The sequence below is a fragment of the Arvicola amphibius genome, chromosome 7 (genome assembly GCF_903992535.2).
Source record: "Arvicola amphibius chromosome 7, mArvAmp1.2, whole genome shotgun sequence".
NCBI classification, from domain to species: Eukaryota; Metazoa; Chordata; class Mammalia; order Rodentia; family Cricetidae; genus Arvicola; species Arvicola amphibius.
In genome coordinates this window covers 57,143,379-57,160,562 of record NC_052053.1, presented here as the reverse complement: position 1 = coordinate 57,160,562, position 17,184 = coordinate 57,143,379, and the positions used below count along the sequence as shown (strand labels likewise).

General features: G+C 41.6%; 1 protein-coding gene across 1 annotated transcript; it reads right to left on the bottom strand.

The window, feature by feature from the left end:
* Positions 1–603: 603 nt before the first annotated feature.
* On the bottom strand, positions 604–10,682 carry Pdcl (phosducin like). Its single transcript, XM_038336889.1, has 4 exons — positions 10,560–10,682; positions 8,852–9,019; positions 5,757–5,938; positions 604–2,236 (listed from the first exon to the last, which is right to left on the bottom strand). The coding sequence occupies exons 2-4, from the start codon at positions 9,012–9,014 to the stop codon at positions 1,685–1,687; spliced, it is 897 nt and encodes a 298-aa protein (XP_038192817.1). The 5' UTR covers positions 9,015–9,019; positions 10,560–10,682; the 3' UTR covers positions 604–1,684.
* Positions 10,683–17,184: the final 6,502 nt, after the last annotated feature.

Below are 17,184 nucleotides of genomic sequence, written 5' to 3'. Positions count from 1 at the left end.
CTTCTGGGTTAAGATGATCAAGTCTTCCTTTTTTGTGTCTGCTGGATTCTGGTGTTACTATGTTGCTTTTTAGAATGTTGGAGGAATTCTTGCTTTGGCACCTACCCATCTCTTCCTTCAAATGAGGCCAGAGTGTCTTGGTGTCTTGGTTCAATCCTTGTTGTTGCTGTCTCTTAGGTCCCCTCAGTATTAGAGGAAGATGTGTTTCAGGGTTCCACAGAGCTCAGAGGCAAATAGGTGGGTTTGGGGGCAGGCTGGGTTGAGGGATAGCCTAGACACAGGAAAACTCCGATGGCTGGCTAGAAAGCTGAGGGAGTTGGTCCCTGGGTTTTGTCCCATGGGGAGATCTTAGAGAGTGGGGCGTCCGGCTGCCCGGCCCTGTGGCTGTTGACTTATTCCCCTCAGTACTGGAGCAATCTGTGATCCAGGGTTCCACTGAGCTCACAAGCAAGCAGGCGGATGTGGGGGCAGAGTGGGTTGGGGGTAGTTCAGCCGCAGGAATACTCCCTGCTGGCTGGCTCTTAGATCCCCTCAGTATTGGAGCAAGCTGTGTTCCAGGGGTTTCACTGAGTTCGCAGGCAAACAGGGAGGTCGGCTTTTAAATATCTTTTAAGCGTAATTTTTATTATATGTTCTACAATTGAACATGTTGCTTTCATAATAATAAAAGTTTGCCATCTTTGTAAAAAATAACCACCAAGCAGATTACAGTATATGTACCAATGGACTATAAAATGTTACAGAAGAGTATTTACTAATATGAAAAAAAATTCTGATGTTAGTGGCTGACCATATGATCAGACAGTATGCTCAGAATGATCCCAATTTCATTTAAAAACAAACAAAAGCCTCTGAATACATAAAAAACCTACATATGAAATATACCAAAGCATAGTATTTATGTGGTAGAAATATATATATATATATGTATATTAAACCATTTTTGCATCTGTATCTGGCCAATTTTCCTCTACTAAATATGAATTTTTTCTTAACTAGCAAAAAAAAGTTCTTTTTTTTTTTAAATCTAGATTAAACAAGAAGTTATCTTGTTAAATAGAATGAATCGAGTTGATGAGCAAAACAGAAAGGTCCTCCTACTGAGGCTTCAAGCTCTACCCATACAAGTGTCAGTCTTGGAGCCCTATATATGCTCCAAGTAAGTGTTCACCACTGAGCTACATCACTAACCTTGTATGAAGCCTCTAAGTCAGACCCTGGTGGAGAAGGGTCTAGAGAAAAAGAAAGTAGAGTTATGAGTCTGATTACAGGAAAACATGATTTTCAACAAGTGATTATGGAAATGCACTATTTATATTACACATAACACACTCACTAGGGAATTATACTCTCAGACCGGGTAGAACTCTGAGGTTATTAAAAGACAATTTTCAAGACATTGCCTTCAAGGGTGTCATGTCAATACTGACTAGAAACAATATCAGAGAAAACACTAGATAAGTAAAAAGCTCAAAGCTTAGCTTCCTGTTTATATACTCTGAAGTCACTTTACTGCTAGCCAGAACGTGAGTCGACATTCTGATTTAATCTAAGCATTTCTTGACTTTCATATATACTAAGTGAGACTATGAAGAACAGCTGTAAAGCCAGAAGATGCAGGAGGGACAGAAATATGTGTCCTCTAGCCCATACAATAAGATAACTCTGGAATTAAATTATCAGTTCAATCTAATTCCAGATCACTGTCTTCACTATGACAGGTGGCAGAGTTTCGCACAGATGTCAGCACCAAGACTTCTTTTTCTGGGAGCAATCCAAATTCCTGTAGGAAAGCTTCAAGGTCTACAGCAAAGAAGTCTTCCCCTAGCTGGTCAGTGACACGAACAAAATTGCCGATTAATTCACCCGCCTTGTAGATGAGCAGAGCAGGAAGGGCATTCCGGGTAAAACGACTGCTGGCCCCAATAACTGAGCTCCTCACTCGGCAGAATTTGACAGCCGGGTACTCTGTGGCAAGGCAGAGCATGCAGCCATTCATGGCTTCAGTCCCAGGAATGCCATCTTCATAAATATGAACCATGATAAGGGTGTTTTTCTGTTCTTTATCAATCATGTCTAAAAATCCTTCTCCACTCGGGATCTCAAAAACTTGCTTGAACTGGGGCCCTTTATGAAACTGCTGCCTCATCTCTTCCATTCTCTGCTTCCGGTACTGCTGCAGAAACTCTTCGTCATCCAGGGTCTTGTCTACTGTAGCAAACTCCTTCAGAGTCATCTGCAGGAAGACCAGCAGGTGAACAAAAACAGAAACTAAACAGTTTAATCAATGTGGATATGCACCCTGTAGTTAGAACACATAAGGAGCCACATTAACGACTTATGCACATTATGTCAATCTCTTTTATGTACAGAGGTGTGTTATATGTGCACCATGTGCATTCTGGTGCTTGTGGAAGACAGAAGAACACATTGGATGCCCTGGAACTGAAGTTACAGAGGTTGCAAGTTATCACATGGGTGCCGGGAACCAAGCCTGGGTTGTCTACAAAAACAAGTACTCTTAACAGCTGAGTCATCTTTCCAGACCATCTTGAAATTTTAAGTTACATTTACACTCAGAGGGCAGAGGGCATGCCCATACCTTTATGCTCCTATGGAAGGTAGAAGACAACTTGAAGGAGTTAGTTCTTTCCTACCATATGGGGCCCAGAAGTTTTTTTTTCCTCTTTAAAACAGGGTCTTTTTAAAAAAATATTTATTTATTTATTATGAATACAATGGTCTGTCTGTGTGTGTGCCTGCAGGCCAGAAGAGGGCACCAGACCCCATTACAGATGGTTGTGAGCCACCACGTGGCTACTGAGAATTGAACTCAGGACCTTTGGAAGAGTAGGCAACGCTCTTAACCACTGAGCCATCTCTCCAGCCCCCAAAACAGGGTCTTATTATGTTGCCTGGACTAGCTCTGCCATGGTCTCCCAAGTAATTAGTAGTATATGCCCTGGCTGTCACCCTTGAGTTTACCTATCACTGAACTCTATTAATGTAGGTTTAACCCAAAGAGTTTACATTATTTGCACAAATTCACACAAGTATGGAGTACAACATGAGGATTCAAACTAGACTCTTTTTAAAGGTTTATTTTTATTACTTTTAATTATGTATATCTTAATTATTATTTTATTACTTTTAATTATGTATATTTTAATTATGTGTCTGTGTGGGGGTATATGAGTGCAGAGGCCTGCAGAGTTCACAGGCAGCCTCACAGAATATCAGCTCTCTGATGGACACTCTTTCTGTCAGCCTCGCCAAGCATGACTTTAGTCACTTGATCCTTTTGAAAAGACATCGCAATTAAACTTCCAAAGGAACACACCTCATTGCTGCTTCGCACATGCATTCACATGACACAAACTCTAAATTTCCCTTTTTTTTTAAGATTTATTCACTTTATGTGTGAGTGTTTTGCCTGCATGTATTTATGAACACCAAATGAGTGATCAGTATGTTCGAAAGTCAGAAGTGGACACTAGATCTCCTGGAACTAGAGTTATGGATGACTGTTAATTACTATGTAGGTGCTGAAAATCAAACCCAAGTCCTCCACAAAAACATGTGCTCTTAATCACTAAGCCAGCTCTCCAGCCCGTTTTTTTCTCTTTTTTGAAACAGGGTTTCCCTATGTAGATCAGGCTGGCCTGGTAAGCACAATATAGATCAGGTTGGCTTCAAACTACCAATGCCCCCAACTGGGACTCCCATGTACCACCAAGCCAGCTTTTCTATCTGCTACTCAAGTGACTGTAGTTGTCTTGCTTCTGTAGCAGCAGCAGCTGTGGGTATTGTAACCTGCTTTTGTCTCTAGTTACTGCTAACAATACTTTATATTGTTATATATATTAAAGGTGGTGGTGCACACCTTTAATCCCAGCACTCAGAAGGCAGAGGCAGGTGGATCTCGGCGATCTATGGCCAGGTTTACACAGTGAGTTTCTATCTCAAAAAATTAAAAAATGTCCTCGTGGAGAGCACCCACCCACTGAGATGGTGGGGCTGATCTAATGGGAGCTCACCAAGGCCAGCTAAACTGGGACTGAAAAAGCATGGGATAAAACCAGACTCCCTGAACATGACGGACAATGAGGGCTGCTGAGAAGCCAAGGACAATGGCACTGGGTTTTGATCCTACTGCATGTACTAGCTTTGGATGGGGCCTAGCCTGTTTGGATGCTCACCTCCTAGACCTGGATGGAGAGGGGAGGACCGTGGACTTCCCACAGGGCAGGGAACCCTTACTGGTCTTCGGACTGGAGAGGAAGGGGGAGGGGAGGAGGGAGGGAAATGGGAGGCGGGGAGGAGGTGGAAATTTTTAATAAATAAAAAAAATGTCCTCGTGTTTCCAAACACTTTTATAAACTGATATATGTATGTCATGCTTAACCTTTCCCCCAGCCTCATTTCTGCCAACTAGGCAGTTTTCAATTCTGGTCTACTATAGGCAACTCAACAAGATAGAGACAGAATCTCTCAAATCTGACCTATGTGGTCATATGACTATTGGTTCATTCTGCTCTTTCTGTTCATTTGCTGTGAGCAGCAGGCACAGTGTGCTACAGCCAGCTTCCCTGACAGATATCTTTCTCCTGGCCTGGTACAGCAAGACATCTATTTCTAATCTTGTATAGACTAGGGGTGGTAACCAGGTACCACACTAGAGCAGAGCACTGAGTCAGTACTGTGTCATAACAAACCAGTATCCTTCTGGACTCTGTCTTATTACCAATCTTCCCATCACGTTAACCTGAGACTGTCTTATTTGGCCAACCTAACTGGGTCTTTTAGTTGATACACTATATTCAGGTTTTATGTCCAGAAATCATTCCCCAACTCTTGACTTAATGCTTTATCTGCACCCTTAAGTTGACTGATTTTTTTTAATTTTTGTTTTGTTGGTTTGTTTTGTTGTTTTTTTCTTTGTTTGTTTGGTTTTGGGTTTTGGTTTTTCCAGACAGGGTTTCTCTATCGTTTTGGAGCCTGTCCTGGAACTCACTCTGTAGACCAGGCTGGCTCCAAACTCAGAAATCTCCATCTCTGCCTCCCGAGTGCTGGGATTAAAGGTGTGCACCACCACCGACTGGCTATTGGGTGATATTTTTAAATGTTAACTTACTATCACAGTGTGTGCATATGCATGCACACATGTGAATGTGTGGGTACATGTGTTACAGTGTACAGATGGGGGTCAGAGGACAGCTCTGTGGATCTGGTTCTTTCCTCCCTTTACATGGGTTCTGGGAACTGAACTCAGGCCACCAAGCTTGCATGGCAAGCACCTTTCCTACTGAGTCTTCTTCTCACTGACCCCTTTGCTTGGTATTTTTAGCTTTAGGCCACAGTTAATTGATCTTAGGCACTCTAGGACATTTCTTCCTTTGTCAGAGAGAACAAGAGAGACTTTAAATGTTGGTAAGGTAAGGAGGTGTCAGGAACCTGGACTCAAATATCTCCTAGTTCTACTATACTGCCTCAACAAAATAAATGTTCGTGAATATGATTAAGAAACTAATAGATACTCCACTTTCAACAGGCCAGTCCTTAACATGGATATTTGACCTGCAGAACCCTGGGGAGCTCAGGCAGCACTGAGACCAAACCCAGATGCACCCTGAATTATGACAAGGTTCTCCCCTTTGCCATACTCTGCAAAGCTCAGAAGTCAAATTCAACTCCTCCCTTTCCTGAATCACCAAGCCCACTTTCAGCAGTCAGGAAGTATCAGAAGATGTCATTACCTTCCCACTGATTTTCTCCTGGAGGTCCTTCTGTTTCTGCTGCTCCTCCTCTTCGTCCAGATGGGACCTGCAGGTCATAGACAGCTTTTTGATCAGCCGCTCCATCTCCCGGCACTGCTCTTCCCTCTGCTCTGTCTCCAACTGCTTGAAGCGGCGCCAGTCATTGATCACACCTTTTGGACCTGAGTAGGGCAAACATGACCAAGAACAGACAAATGCTTTAGACAAGCTGACATCCATAAACAGGGACTTACATCAGCAGGAAGCTTGTTCAATCTATTACACAGCAGGAGCCTCCACATATCCTTATACAGGGCAGAATGTTCTACATACAATGAGTTCTACTACAACATAATTTGCAGGAATTAAATGGCCAACCTAATGCCCAACAATGGGCATTTACTAAAAGGTAAATAAAAAAAAATTTAGGAAGCTCAAGGTAATTCTAGACAGAGCTTGGTGGCTCATGCCTACAGGGTAAGCATTCCACACTCAGGAAGATCAAATGTTCAGTCAGCCTGAGCTGTAAGATCCTTCCTCCAGGCAATCTTACCAAAAGCAATCTACAGTTTCAACACAATGCCTATCAAAATCCCAGCAAAATTCTTCAAAGACCTCAAAAGAATGGTACTCAACTTCATATGGAAAAGCAAAAACCCAGTATAGCCAAAACAATCCTGAGCAATAAAAGAACTTCTGGAGGCATCACAACCCCTGACTTCAAACTCTACTACAGAGCTACAGTACTGAAAACAGCTTGGTATTGGCATACAGACAGGAGGACCAATGGAACAGAACAGAAGACTCGGATATCAATCCATACATCTTCGAATACCTGATTTTTGACAAAGAAGCAAAAAATATCAAATGAAAAAAGGAAAGCATATTTAACATGTGGTGCTGGCATAACCGAATATCAACACATAGAAGAATGAAAATAGACTCATATCTATCACCATGCAGAAAACTCAAGTCCAAATGGATCAAAGACCTCAACATAAAGCCAGCCACACTGAACCTTATAGAAGAGAAAGTGGGAAATACACTTGAATGCATTGGCACTGGAGACCACTTCCTAAATAGAACCCCAGCAGCATCAACACTGAGAGAAACAATTAATAAATGGGAACTCCTGAAACTGAAAAGCTTCTGTAAAGCAAAGGACACAGCCAACAAGACAAAACAACAGCCCACAGAATGGGAAAAGATCTTCACTAACCCCACATCAGACAGAGGTCTGTGTGTATGCCTGCAGGCCAGAAGATGGCACCAGACACCATTACAGATGGTTGTGAGCCACCATGTGGTTGCTGGGAATTGAACTCAGGACCTTTGGAGGAGTAGACAATTCTCTTAACCTCTGAGCCATCTCTCCAGCCCAGACAGAGGTCTGATCGCCAAAATATACAAAGAACTTGGAACACCAAAAGATCACATAATCCAATTGAAAAAAAAAAAAATGGAGTATAGACCTTAACAGAGAACTCTCAACAGAGGAATCTAAAATGGCTGAAAGACACTTAAGGAAATGTTCAATATCCTTAGTCATCAGAGAAATGCAAATTAAAACTCTGAGATTCCATCTTATACCTGTAAGAATGGCCAAGATAAAAAACACTGATGACAACTTATGCTGGAGTGGTTATGAGGAAAAGGAAACACTTCTGCATTGCTGGTGGGAATGCAAGATGGTACAACCCCTTTGGATGTCAGTATGGCGATTTCTCAGAAAATTAGGAAACAACCTTCCTGAAAGCCCAATAATACCACTTTTGGGTATGTATCCAAAGGATGCTCAATTGTACCACAAGGATATGTGGCCAAATATGTTCACAGCAGCATGGTTTGTCATAACCAGAATCTGAAATCAACCTAAATGCCCCTCAAACGAAGAATGGATAAGGAAAATGTGGTACATTTTCACAATGGAGTACTACACAGCAGAAAAAAATGACAGTTTGAATTTTGCAGGAAAATGGAGCTAGAAAATATTATACTGAGTGAGGTAACCCAGACACAGAAAGACAATTATCACATGTACTCACTCATAGGTGGTTTTAAAACACAAAGCAAAGAAAGCCAGCCTACAAACCACAATCCCAGAGAACTTAGACAACAATGAGGACACTAAGAGAGACTTACATAGATCTAATCTACATGGAAAGTAGAAAGTAGAAAAAGACAAGATCTCCTGAGGACCTTGGGGGAAAGTTGAAGTGGGGAGGAGAGAGGCAGGGAGGGGAGCAGAGAAAAATGTAGAGCTCAATAAAAATCAATAATTAAAAAAAAAAAAGAATCTAGAGCTAATGGACCAAGCAGTGATTAAAAAAAAATCCTTCCTCCAAAACCAAGGACTGGGAATGTAGGTCAGCTTACAGAATACTAACCAAGAACTCACAACACCCACCCTGTATTTGACCCCAGCAGCAAAAGGCAAGAGGGGCAGGATGAGAAAATTCTACATTTCTTGACATGAAAGATACTTCATAAATAATAGGGGGGTTAGGGGGCTCTAGGCATAGTAGTACATGTCAGGAGTATGCCAGAAATTTCTACTATAGAGAAGCTGAGGATGAAGGATCATTTGAGATCATGAATTCAAGGCCAGCCCAGGAAACACAGTGAGACTCTTATCTATAAAAAGAAAACAAAAATGACTATTTCTTATCTAATAAGATGGCACCAATTTAGAAAGTTGCTAATACAGTAGAAGAAAAAGTGTAAGGAAAAATACTGTATTGCTGGCTGAACTCTAAGAATCACCTCAACTTATAGCACTGGCATATTGAGACATTAAAGAGGACTGGGGATGTAACTCAGTGATAGAGCACGTGCATAGTATGAACAAAGCCCTCAATTCAACTCTCAGAAATTAAAAAAAAAAAAAAACCTAAAAACAATACACAGTATTATAAGAGCCACTGGAGTGGCTCAGTAGGTAAGGACCTGTAGTCCAAGCCAAGCACAAAGACAACACTGTGCTGTCTCTAGAAGTGGGATTGGAGTTGGATAAAGGAGACTAGGAGTTTCTAGTTGCTATATACTTTACAGGCCACTTTTTGAGTCAGTTTTCAGAGCTCAGCACTTTCCAGTACCTGTATTGACTGAAATGCCTTCGCCTGCCAAGTCGGCCTCCGCAGGTGTGGAGCTGCTGGCTGGAGCTCTGTCTCTGTCTTCGTGGTCACTGTCCTCATCCTCGCTGGTGCTGTAGTAGTACTGCAGTTTCTCCCCCAGCAGTTTATCATCCAGGGTTGTCATGGTGCCTGGAAAAGGGCAATGACTGTACCAAGGATTTCTGCTGGCTTGAGCAAGGACACAAATCTGACCCATGCGAGGTGCTCTTGTGCTGACATCAGAATTTGTTTTCAATAAGCAGAATCTCAACAAACCCCAGCCCTGGCTCTATGCCGTAGTTTACCGGGTCTTCTGTTATAGAAGGCATAAGCAAGGCTTAGATAAAGGATGTTTCTTTCCCAAACTCGGCAACAAAAGCTGGTAACAGATCCACAGATATGTGTTCCTGTGTAATCGTGTGCACTGGGTAAGAGCAATCTACTGGCTGGTCGCTTTATCCACACACGCTTCCAGTTTGAAGACTGCTAGCTAACAAACTGGGGAAAGGTTCTCAGGGAAAACATCAAAGGGGACCACCAAGAGCATAGTTTTGCAACTAAATTGTTCACTCCTCTTCCTCACTAAGGCTGGCCTCAAGATGAACCAACTGTGATGAGCTAAAACAAGTTTCTACGACAAGATTTAAAACAATAACCAAATGTTTAAAGAACACGTAAGACCCAGCTATTTGGGGGAAGAGGTATAGTCAGCTCCTTAAAAGTTTGTTTGAGGAACTAGCAGGAATGACTAGAATAAAAGAATAATCTGGGTGTGACAGTGCACACCTTTAATCCCAGCACTGAGGGGGCAGAAGCAGGTGGATCTCTGAGCTGGAGGCCAGCCTGATTTAGTGAGTTCCAGGACAGCCAGGGCTACACAGAGAAACTAGGTCTAGAAAACCACTCCCCACCCCCACCCCACCCCCAAAAAAGGAAAGAAAGGAAGGAAAAAATACAAAATGGCCCTTCCTCTTAGCATACAAACACCTTGATGCCTTCAGGAGGGACAATACACAACTTTTACAGTATTACAATGTGCCTATCTCCCACAGAACAGAAACCCAACAGTCAAAACAGAGTACTGTGCAGGTCAAATGGAAGAAAACGTTAAAAAAAAAAAAGACACCTCTTTGTCAGGGGTGCACAACTAAGTCCGAGAGACAGGTAAAGACAGGTATCAGAGATGTGCAGTGGGTAAGTATGCTGGGCCAAGAGAGTGCTGAGGAGGCTGACCAGCTGAGGTGAGGAAGGCCTGCACTCTGGCACAGAGAAGTACCACGGGTAGGAAGACCATGAAGAAGGCGGTCTAAGGAGAAGGCAGTCAGATGGGCAGGGCCAGAGAAAGAGAAAGGCTTGCAGAGCGGCAGCAAGGAAGGGAGGGATTCTGAGCAAGCGGCAGTGAAGGCGGAGCCACAAGGGGCGGAGCAGGAAAAAGTGCCCTGAGGAAGGCGGGGCCAGGGAAGAAAAACCACGGGAGGGCGGGGCTGAGGGGGAACAGAACAATGCGGAAGGTGGGCTGAGGAGGCGGAGCCAGCGTGGGGCTGGCGAGGGGCACAATGAGGAGGGCGGTACTGATGAGGGGCGCGGAGTCTCAAGGGGAAGAGCGGAAGCCCCTCGCGCCTAGGCGCGCAGCCCCGGCCCCACCCAGTCTAGGCCCGCCACTCCCTCCCGCTGAGGCCGGTGCGGTTACCTCGCCTCGCTCAGTCCGTTCCTCCAGTCACCAGCACGGAATGCTCGCTAGGAGAAAGAAGTGCCAGACCGCCTTGAGCGACAGTGCAAAGCTGCCGAGAGCGGCCGGTGCGGACCAATCAGGAGGTCTTCCGGCGTCATGGCGGACGCACGCTGCCCAATCACAAGAAGCTTATTCTGGCTGCTGAGGGGGAGCTACGGGTACTATCTTAGGACAAAACTCTTCAAAACTAAGTTTGAACTATGTATTTCTAGCTTTAAATAATAAGTTTATCAACTTCCCTTCCAAGTTTAGAAAGAAGTTCCGAAAGCATTTTCTTGGTTTTTCTTTTTTTATGTCTATTAAGACGAAGAAATGGCCAGGCGGTGGTGCCGCACGCCTTTAATCCTAGCACTCGGGAGGCAGAGACAGATGGATCTCTGTGAGTTCGAAACCAGTCTAGGCTACAGAACTAGTTCCAGGAGAGACGGGGAGAGGAAGGAAGGGAAGGGGAGAGAGGGGAGGGGGAACAGCTCTCTTAAAACACTCCAAAAACAACAAAACATTTATTTCTTCAAGGATAAGTAACCCAAAGAACAGAAATTAAAACTTAAAAAAATACAAATCCAAGCCCTTAACAACCAAAAGTATGACATCCTGAATTGGATTATTGGACAGGAAAACGGTATGAAGAACTGAAGAATTTGAATGCCTTCTATCAACTAATATTAGTTAAACAGTTGTTGAATCAGTAGTTTGCATAATTACTACAGTTATATATGGTGATAACCTTGAAAATTTTAGATAAAGAGATAAAGAAAACTATCCTATTTTTGCAAATTTTGTTAGACCTAACATGATTTCAAACTCAGAGTTAGTTGAGGTGTCAATACACAGCTGTGAAATTTCTCATTAAAAACCGTGTTCAAATTAAATCATATAAAATATGCTAGATTTATATGAAATACATTGTTTAAGATAGGGCACAATTTGAAGAAAAGGGTTCTCAATTTATGGTTCCAGGATCACCTAAACATTACTGCAAATTTGTCTACATGCACGTTTTCTTTAGAAGTTATTTGTTCAGGCTAACAGAGGCAGCATCTTCCAGCAACCACGCATACACACTCGCGCGCGCGCGCGCGCACACACACACAACACACAAACACACACACACACACACCAATTTAAAGCAATTCACTTTAAAAGCTCCGTTGTAGAATAAATACCTTATGTTTTTCAGTTGTATATGCATAGTAGATTTTAAGTTTGTGATCTGCTTTTCTGCTTTAAGTGGCACAACCAACACTCAGAAAGAGTGACTCTGCAAACAAACAAAAAAGTCCATATATATATATATATATATATATATATATATATATATATATTTGGTTTTTCGAGACAGAGTTGAATTATATATATTTTTAATGAGTACTTGAGGGCCAGTGGAGATGACTCATCCAGCTAAAGTGTCTGGGCACCTGAGTTCAGTCCCTGGGACATGCATGGTGGAAGGCAAGAACTGACTCTGAAAGATATCCTCAGACTGCTACAGAGAGTCATCCTCCCCCAACCATGTAAATAAATAAATCAATGTTAAAACATTTTTCATATATACTTAGTAAATGCTTTCACTTTAATTTTACTTTTATTGAGCTCTCCCTATTGAGGCTGTCTTCTTCATCTTTTAAAGTTTTTAAAGTCTGGCTGGGCAGTGGTGGTGCACGCCTTTAATCCCAGCACTTGGGAGGCAGAGACAGGTAGATCTCTGTGAGTTCGAGGCCAACCTGGTCTACAAGAGCTAGTTCCAGGACAGGATTCAAAGCTACAGAAAAACCCTGTCTTGGAAAAAAAAATCACTTCAGTGCTGCCCAACAATCCTCCGTTTATTTGGGCAATTTCTTCTCTCATTATAAGAAAAGTAATTCATATCTATTCTTTCAAATTTCAGTACCTCTTCCCCTTCCCTCACTTAGATAAACTTGACTTTCGTTAACCCGAAAAATAAAAACAATCAGAAGAGACTTGCACTTGATTCAACAACCGAAATGCACCCAGTGTTTTCCTACTGCCACTCACTAAATGAATCACTGGTACTGTTTCTTGAACTAACAGCACTGTTTGTCTCTTCCTCCCGTTTCTATAGCATATTAATATACTTTCTCATCCTTAAAACAATATTAATACTATTGTTTACCTTTATGATTATTGAAGTCTAAAATTGAGGAATATATCAATATTGCAAACTTGTACCTTTTAGCTTAATCATTCCACTTAACAGGGTTACAGGTATATATTGTTTCATTTAATAATGAGTTGTTACTTATTAATAGAGTAACTAAGGAGAAGTTTGGAAACATACACCTGCAGAAGTCCCAGTACTTAGGACAATGAATAGGAGGGTCACTGGAGCCCAACACCAAGTTGGTCAAAAGAGACCCTATCTCAAAACAAAATAAATAGATCAGTATATATCAGTCTTATGTCTGCATAAAATAACCATATAAACAACATTTATTATATATACATAAAGACAAAGACAGATAGGTAAATATATAAGAAATAAGTTACCTTTGCAGAGCAAATGAGAATCAGAAGTACAAGAGACACTACTTTTTTATTTTTCAAGACAGGGTTTTACTGTGTAGCCCTGGCTATCCTGGAACTAGCTCTGTAGACAAGGCTGGCCTCAAACTCACAGAGATATTCACCTGCCTCTGCCTTCCAAATGGTGGGATAAAGGTGTGCGCCACTACCACACAGTGATAATTATTTACACAAATTTATATCTAATTTTCAATCATCTAAATGCTATTACCTATTATAATATTGTCTTGATTGCTGTTCTATTGCTGTGAGGATATACCATGACAAAGACAGCTCCTACAAAAGGAAGTATTTAATTGGGGGCTTGCTTACAATTAAGAGCAATGTTTCACAACCTGTAGGTCATTACCCTTTTGGGAGTAAAACGACCTTTTACAGAAATCACATATCAGATATTTATATTATGATTTATAACAGTAGCAAAATTAGTTATGAAGTATCAATAAAATAATTTTAATGTGGTAACCATAACATGAGGAACTTTATTAAAGGGTTACAGCTTTAGGATGTTGAGAACCACTGTTTCAGAGGATTACGTCATGATCATCACAGCAAAAAACAGACAGGCATGGTGCTGGAGCAGTAACTGAGGGTTTTACATTCTGATCCACAGTCAGAGAGAGATGCTGTACTTAGGATGGGCTTTTACACATCTGCAGCAAGGCTACACCTCTTAATCCTTCCCAACTAGTTCCACAAATTGAAACCAAGCATTTAAACATATAATTCTATGAGGGGCATTCTCATTCAAACCACCACAAATAAACTCATTTTTTTAAAAAAAAAATGATTTATTTATTATGTATACAGTGTTCTGCCCACAAACATGCCTGAAGGCAAGAAGAAGGCACCAGATCTCATTATAGATGGCTTTGCTGGGAGTTGAACTCAAGACTCTGGAAAAGTAGTCTGTGCTCTTAACCTCTGAGTCTTCTCTCCAGCCCCAGCAAACTCACTTTTTAAAAATATAAGCTACTTCCTTCCTCCACATCCCTCTGACCATATCTCAGTTTTCTGACTCTTCTTATAAGACTCCAAAAATTCTAGACATCCCTTCTTGCATTTCTTATTTGTGACACACACTACAAGTTAAGGCCTGTTCCCACTAGTCCATTGAAGCCATGGGCATCACAATAACCACAGATTTCACAAGGCAGCCTTTGTAGGTCCTTTATAAGTTTTCATTTGTGTTTTAAAGTTTCCTTTTTCTTTCTTTTTTTTGTTTTTTTTTGTTTGTTTGTTTGTTTGTTTTTGGTTTTAGGAGAAAGCGTTTTTCTGTATAACAGTCCAGACTGTCATGAAACTAGCTCTGTAGACCAGGCTGGTCTCAAACTCACAGAGATCTGCCTGTCTCTGCCTCCTGAGTGCTGGGATTAAAGGTGTGTGCCACCACCATCATCCAGTTAAAAAAAAAGGCTTATATTTTATGTATTTCAGTGCTCTACCTACATGTGTGCCTGCGTGCTAGAAGAGAGCCATTGCAGATGGTTATAAGGCACCATGTGAGCTCAGGACCTCTGGAAGAGCAGCCAGTTCTCTTAACTGCTGAGCCATCTCTCCAGCCCATTTTCTTTTCATTTTTATTTTATGTGTATGAATATTTTGCCTTCATGACTATAACTGTACCACATGTGTTCATTGCTTGCCAGATAACTGTCATATCCCTGAAACTGAAATTACACATAGTTGAAAGCTGTCATATGGGTGGGAACCAAACCCAAGTCCTCTTCAAGAGCAGCCAGTGCTCTTAACCACTAAGCCATCTCTTTAGCCCCAATTCTATGGTCTTCTTACTCCATTCATTACTTTCTCCCATTTTTACCAAGTCCATTGAGGTTCTTGGTGACCTCTCTGCTTCCTTGCCTCTAAATAATACTGTGCCCTAGGACACACACACACACACACACACACACACACACACACGCACACACACACACAGAGGGAGGCTCTTTCCAAATAATAAGGAAGAAGTAAATTACATTCAAACATTTAATCAAATGAAGAAGTTAGTAGATGTATGTCAACAAAGGTTTTTTTTTTTAAACTTAGCTAGGTGGTGGTGGTGCATACCTTTAATCCTAGCACTTGGGAGGCAGAGGCAGGCAGATCTCTGTGAGTTCGAGGCCAGCCTGGTCTACAGAGCTAGTTCCAGAGAAGCTAGGACTGTTAAACAGAGAAGCCCTGTCTCAAAAAAACAAAAAAAAAACTTACTGATTTATAAAAAGATGGGGAAAGTGAAATGTTGAGAAACCAAGATGAGTCTGGCAGAAACTAACTAGGAAAGAGATTGGAAAGCAGTCATTATAGGGTGAGGATGTTGACCTTTGAGAGCAGATCAAGTCATTAAGGAAAATAATTGTTTGTATTGTTGTAAGCGCCTCTATTTTGAAATAGAACTGCTATTTCCTAGTCAATTTTTTATTGCTGATCAGAATTCTTCAGATAAAAAGAACCAGTAGGAAGGATGGATTGATACACATCTATCCATCCATATATAGCGGAAAAATCATGAGGAATTGATTCATGTGATAAGAAGGTCAATTTTTTGTTGTTGTTTGGGTTTAGGTTTTGGTTTTGGTTTTTTTGAATTTTTTTAGACAGATTTTCTTTGTGTAACAGCTGTGGCTGTCCTGGAACTCTTTTTGTAGAACAGGCTGACCTCAAACTCATAGAGATCTGCCTGCCTCTGCCTCCTGAGTGCTGGGATAAAAGGCTTGTGCCACCAATACCCAGTGAAGGCCAGTAATTTTGTTGTTGATGATGATGATGTTGCCTCTGTGGGTTGTTTTGTTTTTCAAGACAGGGTTTCTCTGTGTAGCTTTGGAGCCTGTCCTGAAACTCACTCTGTAGGAAGGTCAGTACTATAAATGATGTATTTGCTCATTGGCTGATGGGTTAAAAGTGGGTTGTTACTATATAATACTAGTATGATAGATGAATAAATTTGTAAACTGTGATGACCTTGAACTCAGAGATCTACCTACCTCTGCTTCCTCAAGTTCTGGGATCAAAAACATGCACTGTCCCCTAGCATGGAAGATACAATTATAATAGTCATTAGCAATTGTGACATTTGAGTTTCTTGTGTATTATTTGGGTCACAAAGAAATATATCCATTGCACGTTTGGAGTGCGAAGCTTGCATGGTAATAATCCTGGTGCAATTTACTGAAATTTGGCTCAGATTGATTATCAACATGACAGAATATAGAAAAAGGGACAAGCCTCCAGACATGCCTGTGAAGGATTATCTAGCTAGGTTAGTTGAGGTGGAAAGAGTTGTTCAATGGGATGGGGTCCTGGACAGAAAAAAATGGAGAAAGTGGCGGGTGTGGTGGCACATGCCTTTAATCCCAGCATTTGGGAGGCAGAGGTAGATGGATTTCTGTGAGTTCAAGGCCGGATGAAGTTTCAGGATACAGAGACTGAGTTCCATGGCAGCCTGGTCTACACAGAGAAACCCTGTCTTGAAAAACAAAACCCAAAAAACAGAGAGAGTGAGCTGAGCACAAGCCTTTTTTATTCTTGCTTGCTGACTGTGGACATAATGCCTCCTGTTCTGCTGCTCCTCCTTCCCATCCATGACAGATCGCATACTCTGGAACTGTAAGCAAAAGCAACCACTTAAAAATGTCACTTTCAGGTATTTTGTCACAGCAGTGAGAAAAATTGATGTGAGATGCCCCTCTGTATGTGGTGAATATGTTTTAGTACCATTGGTGGAAGGAGGAGGAGGAGGAGGAAGAAGAAGAAGAAGAAGAAGAAGAAGAAGAAGAAGAAGAAGAAGAAGAAGAAGAAGAAGAAGAAGAAGAAGAAGAAGAGAAGAAGAAGAAGCTGCTTCTGCCTATGGCAGATCAGAATAATCAGAATATAGCTAAGTGGGAAATCCAAACAGATAAACAGGGAGAAAGAAGAGGCAGAGTGAGAGAGATGCCAGCAGCTGCTGGCGGAGTAAGATGCCAAAGCTTTACTGGTAAGCTACAGGGAATGTGGTGACAGACAAATTATTAGAAATGGATTAATTTATATGTGGAGCTAA

What these genes read in the sequence shown, in the direction of transcription:
- Pdcl (XM_038336889.1), bottom strand. Translation starts at nt 9,014, where the DNA reads ATGACAACCCTGGATGATAAACTGCTGGGGGAGAAACTGCAGTACTAC. An exon ending in AGGCATTTCAGTCAATACAG is followed by an intron (nt 5,939 to 8,851) that starts GTACTGGAAAGT and finishes TGCCCTACTCAG; the next exon opens with GTCCAAAAGGTGTGATCAAT. An exon ending in AGGAGAAAATCAGTGGGAAG is followed by an intron (nt 2,237 to 5,756) that starts GTAATGACATCT and finishes GTCTTCCTGCAG; the next exon opens with ATGACTCTGAAGGAGTTTGC.